General features: G+C 37.5%; 1 protein-coding gene across 1 annotated transcript in view; it reads right to left on the bottom strand.

Moving 5' to 3' along the window:
* LOC123806888 (glutamyl aminopeptidase) overlaps positions 1–14,817 on the bottom strand; it is an 87,353-nt gene that overhangs the window by 34,799 nt on the left and 37,737 nt on the right. Inside the window, exons 7-10 of the mRNA XM_045820336.1 lie at positions 13,656–13,790; positions 11,596–11,661; positions 5,672–5,737; positions 5,418–5,569 (exon numbers count right to left, since the gene is read on the bottom strand). Coding sequence (XP_045676292.1) covers positions 5,418–5,569; positions 5,672–5,737; positions 11,596–11,661; positions 13,656–13,790 — 419 coding nt within the window. The remainder of the gene's footprint in view (positions 1–5,417; positions 5,570–5,671; positions 5,738–11,595; positions 11,662–13,655; positions 13,791–14,817) is intronic.

Below are 14,817 nucleotides of genomic sequence, written 5' to 3'. Positions count from 1 at the left end.
AACCGTGCATAAAGAATTTAATTATTTGCTGCCTCTGTTTCCCCATCCGTTGTAATAATGCACTATAAATAATGTTTAAAATAGTGCCAGCTACTTAGAAAATTCTCAATGAGTGTTGCATCTTACACATTTCATGCTCCTTTTTAACTCTGGAGCCCTCAGGCATGAAGTTTCTGTTTTGAACACCCCTGACAGCCAACCCCCCACGCCAATTTACTCAGCTTAGAAACCACTTCCTGGAGAAAGAAATCCTCTGTAGCCCTCCTATCCCTACACGTCCTGACCTACCCATTAATTCAGGCTCAGCCTGTCAGTGGGTACATATGACAGGAGAGAATAATTGCTGTGAAGCTTCCAAACGGAAGCTGGTTTCACTAGGGAGAAATACTTTTAAATTTTAATATCCAAAGGCTCCACCAGTATTAAATTTGGCCAATCTAATTTGCTAGATCATAAAACAGTAACTATAAAGAAAGGAGGTTACAGTTCTTAAATGCAACACTTTCTGAGACATTTCACACCCTATAATTCTCCTTCCTCGTGTTATCCTAATTGCTACTGAATAATTGATCGGTGATGATTTATATATGTGACTATAAAATAAGGCTGATGAGACTAGTAAAAAAGAGATAAAGAAGGTGAAAGGTCTTTCCAGTGGAAATCAGGCAGTGGAGATGAGAGGCCACCTGAGGTGGGGTGGATACAAAATTTTTTCCACACAAACTGTATTAAGAAGTTGAAAGAAGGGACAATGAAGATTGGCATAGGTGAGACTGGACGGTGTCCAAGGGGGCCAGAGCCACACTGTGCAGCCCGCATGTAGCCAGGATTCAGCCTAGGAAGAGAGAGGCTCAGCCGGGTAATGGGGGTCTGGAGTGTTAACCCCAAAGGGGTACACCGAGGGGCTGGAGGTCCTGAGATCCTGATTTTGTTCTCTCCACTGGGAGTGCTTGTCACTTCAGAAACATATGTAAAAATAACCATTCAGTTATACATAAAGAGATATAGTATGAAGACTTTTGTACAAGTAGCATTTACACAAGGGTGATAAGCTGTGAAATGATCAGTTGTGTTGCACATGTTTTGTCAGCTTTTACATATTTCAGATTTTTAAAAGTCTGGCAAACTAGAGAAAATGACACATTTGATTTGTAATTTTAATTGAAATTCTTAGAATGCCTTAATTCATAGTTGTATTTGTCTAGATAGTTCTGATTTTGTAGTTAAAGGTTTGACTCTTAATATGTTAAAAATGTCCAAGAAATTTGATATATTCATAAATTTTAATTTGTTAAATTCATAAAAATGTATAGGAAAGTTTTAAAAATTAGATTTATAAATCTGTGTCTTTAGGTGTTTGTATTTTGAAATTATAAGTGGAATTTAATAAAATTTTAAGTGATGTTCAAAAATTTCTTAGAAGTGATACATGCAAGAGAATATGAGTTTGTAATTGCTGTTTAAGTGCTCAGGAAAATTTCATTTGTGCAATTAGCAAGTAAAATATCCTTAAGCAAATACTAGAGAAAGGATTGTTGAAAAGCCACAGTCTCCTTTGCCACGCTTCCCACAGGCCAGTACCTCTTAGAAGCAACCTCTTTTAACTCTTCCAATGTCTAACTCCATAACTTTCAACACCTCTATTTTTTAAGATAGTATTTATTAACTCACTCAAGAAAGAGGGTGACTTAGTTACTTATATTACTCTCTCATTCATTCCCCTTTTAACAGTCAAAATTTAATAGAGTAAAATTATTATTAGATTTTCTGTAGGTTACAATTTTTCTTTTAAATAATATACTCATTCTGCTGTTTTTGTTTCATAAATGTGAGTATTAACATTCCTTCTAACTGTACAGGAAGGATATCTTGTGGAGTACTAGTAACAAACTGGCTTAGGGGAGAAGGGTATAGTATTACCTGATTTCTATTACATTATGACCAATTATTCCAAAGTACCAGCATGATGTTACTGCATTAGGATTGGTGCTGGCTCCAGCACATGACTGAATTAGTATCTCAACTTTCTTCCACCTTTCTCCCTCTTCCAGCTCCTTTCTTATGTCAGCTTTTTTTCTTATTACAGTGTTTACTATTTATGTTTACAGTCTACTCTGCAACCATAATGAGATTTTTATATTTGTTATCCATTGGTCGACTATAAAAGTTAAAAGCCAATAAATAACATTTATGAAATTATACTATACACATATTATTGGACAAGAAGTGTGTTAGAGTTATACAAGTTCTGTCCAGAAGATATTTAGCCATATAATATGAAAAATAGAGACACTTATTGAAGAAGATACAAGATACAAGAAACATTGTATATAGGACAATGACTCAATCCCCTTCAAAGTAGGCACCTTGGGACCTCACACAGTTCTCCCAATCACCATCAGCTGCCCTATCACATTTTTCTGAATCTCATTGACAGTCTGAAATCTCTTCCCTTTCAAAGGTGATTTTAGTTTTGGGAAAAGCCAGAAGTTGCAAGGCACCAAATCTGGGCTGTAGCAGGGCTGAGTTACCTGGGTGATTTGATGTTTCACAAAAAAAACTGCATGAAACATGGTACATGAGTGGGAGCATTGTCTTGATTAAGCTGTCCAGTACCAGTTGCCCACAGCTGCATTCTTCTGAATCATCTGAATAGTTTCCACAGAGGAATGTTCAAGCTTAATGCAAAATTTGATGCAGATTTGTTGCTCTACTCACTCAGTCATTTTGAATGTGATTGCCACACAGTACACATGCTCACTCACTGGTGCCTACTGTCCCCACTGACTAGTCCAGTGAAATCATCATTGCTCATGCATGTGCATTCCAGTCCACTCTCCTTAGCTGCCAGGTTACATCGAAGTCTTGAAATCGTTCATGTTATATTAATGATCGCTGGACTTTTTCCAGACAGACCTATGTTCCTTTCTACAGTCCAATTCCATGGCCAAAAGTCATGTAAATAAATAAGATTTCCCCTAACATCCTGACATAAGGGTCAAATGGACCCTTTTTTCTTATACTTTACCAATGGCATGAAATCATTCTACCTGCTTCATATTTTTAATCACAATGTTTACATGTAACTATTTATTTATCTCTTTATAATTGAGTAAAATGATGGGCCTTCATCAAGTCCTCAAGTTTTTCCATCCTCCCAATCACTCTTTTTCCAGGAGATCACCAAACCTACCCCAGTCACCTGCTGTGGCTCAGGGCCCTGAGCCCCTAGGTCACTGTCGGCTTGCTTTTCCTTTTCTGGCTTTCTTAGGTGGGATGCACTGTTGCCTGAGTGTCATTTCTTCTTTTATTGATGCATTCATATTTTTTTCCTCCCGCTTCCAAACCTCCTGGAGTACAGTCTTAGTAACTTCGAAGAAGTGCTGTGTGGAAAGCATTTTCTCAGACTGCATGTCTGGGAACATTTTTACTGTGTTATCTTTGCATTTGGTTTAGTTTCACTGGGTAGAAAATGAGAATGAGTTGAAAGTACGTTTTGTCTCACCATTTTAGACAATTGCTCCATTTTCTTCTTGCACTTGGGGTTGATGTTAAGAAGACTAACACCACACTAACTCGTGCATCCTTATTTTCTGAAATTTTAGGAGGCCATAGCTAGGTATTTGTGTATGCATTACAAACACATGTGTACTCAATGGAGTCTCTTCATCAGAATCCTTGTGTCCTTTATTTCTTGATATAAGTCAAGTTTCTCTGTTTTCTTGCCCCTCAAATTTCTCTGTTTTCTTTTTATGCAAGACTTCTATTAGTTGGCAGCTAGACTTTCCATATTTGTCTTCTCTTTCCTATTTGCCAGTTCCATGTGTATTTGTCTTACATTTTTAGAAAATGCCCCAAATTTCTTTGGTCTATTAAATATTTTTGCAATCCAAAATTTAATCTTCTAGAGACCTTTTGTGTTCTCATTTTGTCTTTTAAAAGTCATCTTCCTCTTAGGTAGTGGGTAGAATAGGGTCTTTGATCTCTCACTCTGTTCCATAAATTTATTCTGTTTCCTCAATTATATTTCTTATAGAGACAGGCATTATGTTTGTCCAGGTGGGATTTTATCCTTTATGATTTTAGATTCTTTTCATGTGATTTTTTAATCCTTGATCATCCATTCATATTTTAAAAAGGATAAAATTGATTATTCTTTTTTTTAAGATTTTATTTATTTATTTTTAGAGAGGGAAGGGAGGGAGAGAGAGAGAGAGAGAAAACATCAATGTGCAGTTGCTGGGGGTCATGGCCTGCAACCCAGGCATGTACCCTGACTGGGAATTGAACCTGCGACACTTTGGTTTGCAGCCTGCGCTCAATCCACTGAGCTATGCCAGCCAGGGCCTAAAATTGATTATTCTTAATGCCTGGTATGTAATCACTCTACTATTGAGAAGGGGGTCACACACACATACACATTTTATTGATTGCTTTTAAACAGACAGAGGAAAGGAGAAAGAGAGAGAGAGACATTGACTTGTTGCTCCACTTATTTATACATTCACTGGTTGATTCCTGTGTGTGCCCTGACCTGGGATCAAATCCACAGACAAGCATACAGGGACAACACTCTCACCAACTGAGCTACCCAGCCAGGGCAGGAGTCATGTTTTTTTGACACCGTCTTCTCCAATGAACAGGAAGTCTGACTGGGAGCTCTGTGCATGAATGAGGAGAGCTGGTGTCTCCACCCACCCACCCTACCATAATGAGGGAAGATTTACTCTGGATATCTCAACCTAAGGGAAATCCCTAGCTCTCCTCTACTGATATAAGTCAATTTCTTTAGACAAAAAACAACAACAAAACAACCTCTGGAATTTTGCCTTGGGTCATTGCCAGACTTCTGAGAGCTCTGGACAGAAGGAAGGATGACAGTAGATAAAGGAAAAGTTGAGGGCAAGTTCCAAGGGCACAATGTACTGAGTCTAGAATTCAAATTAGTTGCTTATTTTCATCCTCATTTCTCACTGCTGCCCCCAACTCTTCACGCTAACAGCTGACACTGAGCGCAGAGCCTGTCTAGGGAAAGGGAAGATCAGCTTTCACTTACACTGCAAGTCTCTTTTCATTGTTTGCATCTTCCTTAGTTTGTCTTTTGTCAATATTTCTCCTTCTGTTTTCCTTCTTCTAGAATGCTCTGGTACATGGAGCCTGTTCCCTTTCTTTTCTTTTTTTCCTAAGTTTCTTTTAGCACTTACATTTCTTTATTCAGTGATATCTGGGAAGAGCAGGACTTTGATGCATTTTGAACCTGGAGACCACTAAGCTATTTTTAAGTGCCTTCATTCCCCTAAAGACACCGTACTTTTATATCCCCCATCAATCATGTACTGAAGAGCAAGATCTAAACAACTGGCCATTACTTCCATCAAATTTCTGCTTTTCTCTTGAAATGCATTATAGACCTTTACCCAAGATCTGAAGGTGGCTGAGAAAGATTAGCTCTTGCGTCCAGTAGAAAGCGTTTCTGTATGATGGTCGTGTTATTTTCCACATTAAGTACAGGATAACCCATCTGTTGGGTCCAGGTGTCCATTACTTCTTTCACTGGTAGATTACTTGCCTAAGATTTTAAAGACATGGGATAAATAATCAGATAAAGGAATGATTGGTAAATCATTTGTTAATGAAACAAAGGAATATTTGGGTATATACTCCTCCTTACCTCTTTAAGTGCTTCCCAAAAATCTGAAGTTTTTGCATTCTTAAATTTGTGTTTTTCCAAATAAGCCTGTATGTGAAAGAGAACAAGTTCTTTAGGAGTCACTGTTTGCTTTCTCATGCTTTCCCAACATGTCCTCAAACCCCTGGACATATTTCCCTGAGAAGTATAACATAGCAAGTGTACCTGGAATGAAAATGAAATGATACACTATATGGAAAATGTTGTTAACCTATAAAAACACTGTACAAACAATAACTTACTTATAAAGCATAAGAAATATTTTTTCTTATTAATGAAATAGGGTTTTTTTCCATCAATGGAATTGTGAACAAGAGAAAGAGTTTTTCTTTTTTTTTTTTCAGGACAAGCAATATAAGATATTTAAGGGGAGTCAAGTGTTCAGCAAATAGTCCACAGCCCCTAACATTTCTGGTCTACTCTGAAGGAAGGCCCACAGTTCTGTGATCTTTACTCAGCAGTGCTAACCTGCCCACTACTGGCTGCATCTCCTACCTTCACTTGTAGTGCTGTTTTCTCATCTCAGACACCCTATGACCCCCTCACACACATGAAGGGTGAAGTGATGTGTGGACATAAAACAAAGGAGCTTAGCTCTAAGCCAGGGCTCAGCAAACTTTTTCTATAAAAATCTACACAATAAAGATTTTAAGCATTGTGAGCCATAAAAATCTCTGTTGCAGCCACTCAACTCTGCCTCCATAGCCAAGAGGCAGCCATGAATAATATGTACATGAAAGAGCATGGCTGTCTTCCAGTAAAACTTCATTTATGCACACTGGTGTTTGCATTCCCTATAACTTTCATGTGACATGAAATAATCCTCTTTTCCAGATTGTTTTAGCCATTTAAAAATTTAGAAACAATTTTGTTTGAGGGCCTTACAAAATTAAGTCGTGCGCCAGAGTCTGCCTACAGGCAGCAGTCTGCAGACCCCGCTGCACAGGAATGAGTATGCAAGCTTGCGAATAACGATAATGGTGGTGGGTAAATGGGGAAATTATTCACTTTAAGTAAGTCTCCACTATTCAGATATTTTTAAAATACAAATTTTTAACTAGAAGACTTCTCTTGTAGACAATTCTACTCACAAAAATCTCTCTACATCTGAGTTTTCAGATATAATGTGACATCTCCCTAGAGAACATTCCCCGTCTTCTCCTAATCTCAGAATTGAGCCCACTGGTGCATCTCCAAAAATCTTTGCACAGCTCTCGCTGCATCATGCCTCTGTGTCTCTCTAGCGTGGTCCCACTTAAAATGTGGACGTCTTTGACAGAGACAGAAGCTTCTTTGGTATTCCTTCAGCTTTCAAGAAAATAACTAGTGGTTGACTTTGCACATGTAATTTTCACTCTAAGTTGCTATAATTTTTAGGAGATGCCATACCTAAGTCACATTAGCTTCTAAATCCCTCTCCTTTTTAGGCATGGAGAGATAAAACAGCATTAGCTGACTGCTCCACGGAGCCTGAAAGGGCCCAGGCCAGTCTGGAATGCTGCCTTCAGCTTTGTTCTTCTGGTTAGTCCACCAGTCAGCCCTGCCACCAGAGGGCAGGCAAAGGAAGGGAGAAGAAAGGACAGATACGTACTCTGTCAATGTCAGATATTCGTTCCAGAGTTTGCACAAATCACTCATTTTATCTTTTATTTTCCATTTTAAAGAGAACACTTTCTTTCTCTTTTTTAAAATTGTTGTTCAGGTACAGTTTTCTGCCTTTCCCGCCCCACCCTCCCAGCCCAACCCCTCAGCCCTCCCCACCCCCTTCCCCTGGTTATTGTTTGTTCCTGCAAACCCTTTACCCTTATCCCCTAAAATTCCCTCTCCTCTCCCCTCTGGTCACTGTCAGCCTGTTCTCTGTTTCAGTGTCTTTGGTTATATTTTGCTTGTTTGTTTGTTTTGTTGGTTAGGTTCCTGTTAAAGGTGGGATCATATGGTATTTGTCTTTCACTGCCTGGCTTATTGTATACTCAGAATACTAATAATTATAACCATAGATATCTGTTAATTACAAATTCTAGTGAATAGTAGTTTCTTAAAATTAATTTAGAGGAGTTTATTAGTATTTTCACAATGTCTTGAGCTTAGAAATGAGCAATATTGGAACTGGAAAGGACCTTACGTATTATTTATACAGCTCCCATATTCTGAGGGAGGGGCGAAGGAAGATGGTGCTTAAAGAGGTAAAGGGATTTGCCAGACATTACTCTGTAAAGAATTCTGAATCCTGGACCAGTTTGTGTGGTTTTCACCACTATAGTTATTGTTACTTTCTTAAATTGCATTTGCTTGCTTCTACTGATCTAGAAGCTAAATGAACATTTACATTAACAGGTACTCCTTTTGGACACACAGAGGGCCCACAGACATATGAAAAGATACTCAAAATCACTAATCATGAGAAAAATGTAAATGCAATCCACGGTGAGATGTCACCTCATACCTGTCAGGTGGCCATCATCAGTTAATCAACAAGCTACAAGGGCTGGTGAGGTTGTGAGAAAAGGGAACCTTAGTGCATTGTTGGTGGGAATGCAGATTGTAGCAAACACTGTGGAAAACAGTATGGAGGTTTCTCAAAAAATAAAAAATGGAACCCTCTCATGACCCAGCAATTTTACTTTTGGGTATATATCTGAAGAAACCCAAAACACTAATATAAAAAAATATGCAATACTATATTCTTTACAGCATTATTTACAATAGCCAAGATATGGAAGCAACCCAAGTGTTCACCAATAGATGAGTGGATAAAAAAGTTGTGGCACATATATACAATGGAATATTACTTGACCATAAAAAATGAACTCTTACCATTTACAACAGCATGGATGGACCTAGAGGGTATTATGCTAAGTGAAATAAGTCAGAGAGGGAAAGATAAATACTATATGATTTCACTTATATGTGGAATCTAAAGAACAAAATAAACAAACAAAGTTGAAACAGACTTACAGATGAGCTCACACTCAGAGAACAGACTCTGATGGCTGTAGAGAGGAGGGGTTTTGGGGGAGTGGGTGAAAAAGCTGCAATAATTAAGAAGAACAAATTGGTAGTTACAAAATACAGAGATGTAAAGGATAGCCTAGGAAATATAGTCAATAGTACTGTGACATGTATGGTGCCAGCTGGGTACTGGCAATATCAGAAGGGACACTTTGTAAAGTATATGATTGTCCAACCATTATGCCATACACTTGAAACTAATACAGAATAGTATTAAATGTAAAAAGGGTACTCATTTTATTTTGTCTAGATTTGCACTTCTGAATGTTCTATACTAAGAAATTTTCTTCTTTACCTTGAAAGATCACAATTCCAGTAAAAATTTCATGATGACCTAGGTCAACCAATAACAGTCCCTCAGAAAAGGAAAGGACCATTTCTATTACCAGTATCACAGGAAGGGAAAGAACATTTTCCAGCTGAGCCATTCCTGTGTTATCAAGGGTACTACTGATAATGAGGAGAAGAAGAAAGGATGGATATACTTCTGAGCATTTCATGACCATGCATTGTTATGAAGGCTCTATTATCTGCTATACTTTTTTTCTGTATGAGCACAGCCTTAAAGAGTTTCCAGTTGGTGGTTTTGCTCTTATTTCCCCTCATTCCATACCTGCTTTGCTGTCTAATTTGTGCTTGGGGAAAGGTGATGAGCAGGAAAGAGAAGAGACAGCTGGCCACCCCGAGTTAGTGCCATCCCTGGTTAGCTAGTAAAGAGTCGCTTTTGGCACAAAGTTAGTATTTGCAGGGGAAAGAACTCAGACAAGAGCATGCAGCATGATGATAACTCAAGGTAAAATTCTGTTTGGAACCTTGAACTATGTGAAGGGACATTCCAACTGGTGTGAGAGTTTATGGAGGCTTACTGAGAGTGGCCTTATATACTATTTTCAGATTTTAACTGGTGCTTGAAGATTGAAGGAAAGAGTTACTGTTTTGCAGGGGGTTTTATTTTTATTTGTTGGTAAATTCACTTCATAGCACTATAATAGTATGAAACATCAATATCTATTTTTCTATTCAGCTTCTGGTGCCATCTATAATTGCAGTTAGGGTGAAGGAATGCAGTTTTAACTTTAGAAATATTAGTTTTAGACAGGACTGGGTTTTTAACTAATTATACCACAGATCCTGGGCTAAAGAAAATGCAACATTATGATTGAATTACTAGAGTAGTTACTCACCTGTAAAGACTCTCAGTACTTCTCTAAAGAAGCTAACATGAAATAGCATTTAATTTAAAGTCAACTTTGGAGAGTTCAGGAATGTTTTGTTCATTAATTTAATTTGGAATAAAAATGATGCAAATGGAATTTTAATTTATTTTTTTAAAGGAATTGCCTGCTTATTTCTGTATTACTTGTCATAGACTATTCACTAATTCATTCCAGAAGCATTTTTGGGATCACCTAACATGTATAAAGCATCCTACTAGGCACTGGTATGCATGCACAGATATGGATGGCATATCTGACGGTGCCTACACTGTGCCTACACTGAGCAAAGATATGAGGAAAACTGAATTTGAAGCAGATGGAAAGCTTACAAGATTTTCTAATGTATATATAAGAACAAGCACATAGCCTCTCCCTTTCCACCTAATGTCCACACAGAATACTTTATTAATGGACAGAAGGAAAAGGTACTGATGTACTCCCTGAATATTTGCTAAATCTTAGTCTTACTTCTTACTTTAATAGTCACCTGGGAATTTTTGTATTGGGTAGAAGGGGACCATTTCCTTTGGGGGCAGTATAGACAGTACTAAATGCCACGTAGACGGACTTGGTGGCAGTGAGAGTTACAGGAACCACCGTCCCGTTACTATTTGAGAAGGCTAGCAGGGCCGATGCTCTGAGCTGCGTTCTGCTTTATCCACTGGGCACCATCAGCTCTGCTCTGCCTGACTACCTGGGACGTGCGAGTGAGGAGGGGGCAGTGGAAGGCAAATGCTAGGAAGACATTTCCATCTCTAGGCTGCAGAGGGGCCACCCTGCAGACAGGATTAGGGACGCACTGGAGCTACTTGGTAATATAAGATGCTGAGAGAACTGGCTTTGAGTCTGCTAGAAGAAGAAAATGAAACTGCAACATCTAATGACAGTAATACAATTAAGTGGGACATGTAAAATGCTTTAGAAAGTTTACTGTCATTTCCATTTCCAAAAGGAAGCAGGCTCTTTTTATTCACTGACTTCATCATAATAGGGATGTTTATATTAACCATTTTCAAATCCAGTAGTAAGGAAAAAGTCTTTCTAAAAATTGTAAGAGAAGACTTTAATAGATAGGTTTATATTTTTCTATCATGTTGCTATGGACTAAATTCATAAAGCAAATCCCTTTAGAAATTCACACAGTAAAGCCCTAATCCTCCATGTCAACGTAATCATATTTGGAAATGAGGTCTTTGGGAGGTATTTAGGTTTAAATGGCTCAGCCACCCGAGGACCTAGTGAGAGGGCAGCCATCTGCAAGCCAGCAAAACAGCCCTCTGCAGAATCTGAATATGCTGGCAACTTCATCATCGACTCCTCAGCCTCCATAACTATGAAAAGGTAAGTGTCTGCTGTTTAAGTCACCTAGTCTGTGATATTTTGGTGTTTTGTTATGCCAGCCCCAGCAGCTTCATACACATGTAAAGGATTAAAAAACAACAACAATGAAGGAATGTTTAAAATTCCCCATGAAACGCCACCACATGGTAATTACTGATACAATGTAGGCACTTAAGTGGATGTAAAATCACTTTTTAATGTTTTGCTGTTATCTATCCTTGAGTAAGGAAAGTAAAAGTAAAAAGGGACTTGCCCTTAATTAATCACATATCTTAACATTTCATCAGCCACATATCAGTGTAATTTACTTTTAATATCATTAAAAATGCTAAATCGTACCTGACATCCTTTTTGAAAGTTCTCTGGTGATATCCAGTCTTCAAGCATTCTCAGAATGGAAGCTCCCTATGATGGAAAAGAATGAGAAGTTAAACTAATAAAAAACACATTAGGGACAAATATCAGTAATCACTATTGTGACTAGTATTTCATGATCATATTTATGAGATTTCTTGAAGATGACTCTAATAAATTATGTGGTTATAGCTTTGTGATTGTAGCGTTATAATACCACTTGGCATGCTCCCTGTATCTGTGTTTCTGAAATAACTTAAAGGTAAAGAGAAATCGATAAAATGACCAGCATTTCAGTGACTTGAGATTCAAGTAGTTGCTGCACTTCACCAAATGAACCAGCAGAGGGGGCTTTCCTAATGAAGGAGGAAAGTTTTAGAAATACAGGGTTCTTTCATGAATAAGGAAAACAGTTTCAGGATAAAATTTTGGCTGTTTATACTTAAATAATTGAAACAAATTGCATTTAACAGAAGGAAGCAGATATTTGAGATGTTATCTTGTCAAATAGTTTAATATAGATAGATGCATAATTTAGGTGTAAAATTCTTTCTTCAAAAGTGATTTATTTCATTGGGTTTTCTTAGTCTGAAGAACCTGATGGCTACCCCTGCTGTCTACATTCTTTTCCACGTTGTAATATTAGTACTAACTTTTCCTGTTAACAGATTTTTTAATCAATTTTTTCAAGTAACTGACCAGAAAAACATTTAAGTTGGTAACTTTTACTATAATTTATTGATTACTATAAATTGTTTTTGTATGTAGTAAGAGGATGATAAATATTTATTTACTTCAGGCCTAATATCTTAAACCCATGGAGTATCCAGGACTCAGGAAAAAGCTGATTCAATAAACATAAACTTCACCTTGTGAGTTATTAGCATATACTAATAACTCTGGTTTGGACACTTTCATTTTAACAGAAGATGAAAAAGAATCACTGACAATGTGAAAGCAAAATAAATAAAAGAAGCCTGAACAATGCCATAGGAATAGTAGGAGAGAAAAAGACAAAATAGATGATGCTACATATTGCAAATACTAATATGTATACGCATACATATAAATATATAAAGCTTTTTTCCCCCACTCAAATCAGTTTTTTAGAAAAGTTTATTTTATTCTCATTCAGGAAAGGAGGCAAGGGGGCAGAGGGGGAGGAAGAAAGAGAAGCACCGATTGGCTGTCTCCCGCACGCACCGCCCCTCTCCCCACCCTAGGGGACTGCAACCTGGGCCTGTGCCGCCAGAGCTCACGTAGGTCAATTCTATCTCACATCGACTTTAGTAATTATAATTTTCCATCTTCTGTGAAACTTTAAATATCACTTAGAATAACAAAACGTGTCAGTTTTCAGTGGCTTTTGAGCAACTTAATACAGTGGGGTGAACTCTGAGGCTGATGGGGAACACAACAGAAGGACGATGTGCTCAGGCACCAATGTGTTTAGAGGAGAAGTTGCAGGAGATACTGAGAGAGAAACAGGGTAACATAAAACTGTGGGTCACCATGGATTTTCAGCAACTTCCCACAAAATTATATTGGATAAAAATGCCTCATTTACATGTTAACAAAGTCGTCATTAAATCTTATCTAAAAATAGATACAAGCAATTCCTCAAACTGAGTTGGATTTAAATGCCTGTTAGCAGCACTGAAGGGTTCTACTGTAAAAGGTATCCACACACATGGCGTTTCTCATCGACCACATGGGCAGAAGAAGTTTTACTGTCTTTTAAAAAATCAAATAAAACAATTTTAAATTTGATGCTTAAAGTTTAAATGTTCAATTATCAGCATGAGAGCTCTTATAAACAAAAGTAAAAGTTTTTTAAAACTGATTTAAAATCTGGACACAATATCAGCACTGGTCATTTGCACTGAAGAGCACAAACCACTGAATATTCAACACTCAGAAAACATTCTACACAGTTCTAAAGCCCTTTACCACAGTGTGACTATATTACCATCACTTCTAGGCATTTTACTAAAGAAAAAGCACTACGCAGGAAGATATTAAAAACAATGCCACATTTCCCTCACCTTGCTGTAGGATATCCCATCAAAAGCAGATGTTATTTCATCAGGATTTGACACAGTGACCACAATGGGGTGTGAAGACATCAAAGAGTCATCCTCTTGTACGGGCAGCACATCTTCAAGTAACATCTGGTCCCGCTAAAATGACAGAATGAATCCGAGAAATATAGTACTTTCTTCATCCTGACTCATATAGCAATGTATCATGTACAGAATACAAATTGGGGGAAATAAGTACAAATGACTCAAAATATTCAAAACAAGCACTAAGTGTTCAAATTAATCATGTTTTACACTAGCTGGTCTATACTGATTATGTCACCTTCTCCTTCTCATAACTCCTTTCATTCTGCCTCTGTATTTATTACAGGCCCAGAAGACACAAGCACCTGTGAGTTCTGGTACTTCTGTGAGACTTTCAAACAGGTGCCAAACTTTTCACGCCCTGCATCCCTATTTGTGCAATGGGAATATGATATCATCACACAGATTTGTTCTGAGATTTAAGTGAGGAGGCAAGTTGCTTTGTCAAAAATTGATATTTGGGTTAAAAAAATTTTTTTGTCAACTAATCTTTGGAACTTGGATGACTCATAATTAATTGAAGAAAACATAACTTTTGCTTTAGTTCTAATTATTAATCATCTTTTCATTTCAGTCCTGTTTTCTCAGCAAAATAGAGTAGTTGAGCCATCTACTCCTATAGTCAGGCTTCCCTTTTTCCATTTGTCAGTTTTTCCATTTTCTTGAACATAAGTGTAAACAAGTTCCTTTAACTGTGACATAGGTAATGATGGCAACTACTTTTTAGAATTGTGCAGCCAGTTCAAAGAGCTAAAGCTTGGTAAGCAGTCGGCACAGCACCGGGCATAGAGGAGAAACCTAACACAGCTGCTGCTACTGTTTTGATTCTTAATCAATTAGACTCTAAAATCTAACTCTGTTAAATCACTACTAATAAAAAAATAAAAAACTTTATTGGTCTTACTGAATTAAAAATGTTAGTTTACATTATCTGATTTTGTGGTGTCTTTTTCAATAGGCAAGGTACTATTGTCAATCAAGTTCAACTGTGAAGAATTAAGAGAATAAAGTTATCAGATGAGGACTTAGAAGTACCGAGCTTCCACTCAAGGTTACAGAATATTAAAGTGATGACTGCCAA

The sequence above is a fragment of the Phyllostomus hastatus genome, unplaced genomic scaffold, assembly GCF_019186645.2.
Source record: "Phyllostomus hastatus isolate PE091 unplaced genomic scaffold, TTU_PhHast_1.1 phas_scaffold_39, whole genome shotgun sequence".
NCBI classification, from domain to species: Eukaryota; Metazoa; Chordata; class Mammalia; order Chiroptera; family Phyllostomidae; genus Phyllostomus; species Phyllostomus hastatus.
Note: the sequence above shows the minus strand (reverse complement) of the source record. Positions and strands in the feature narration are given on the sequence as shown.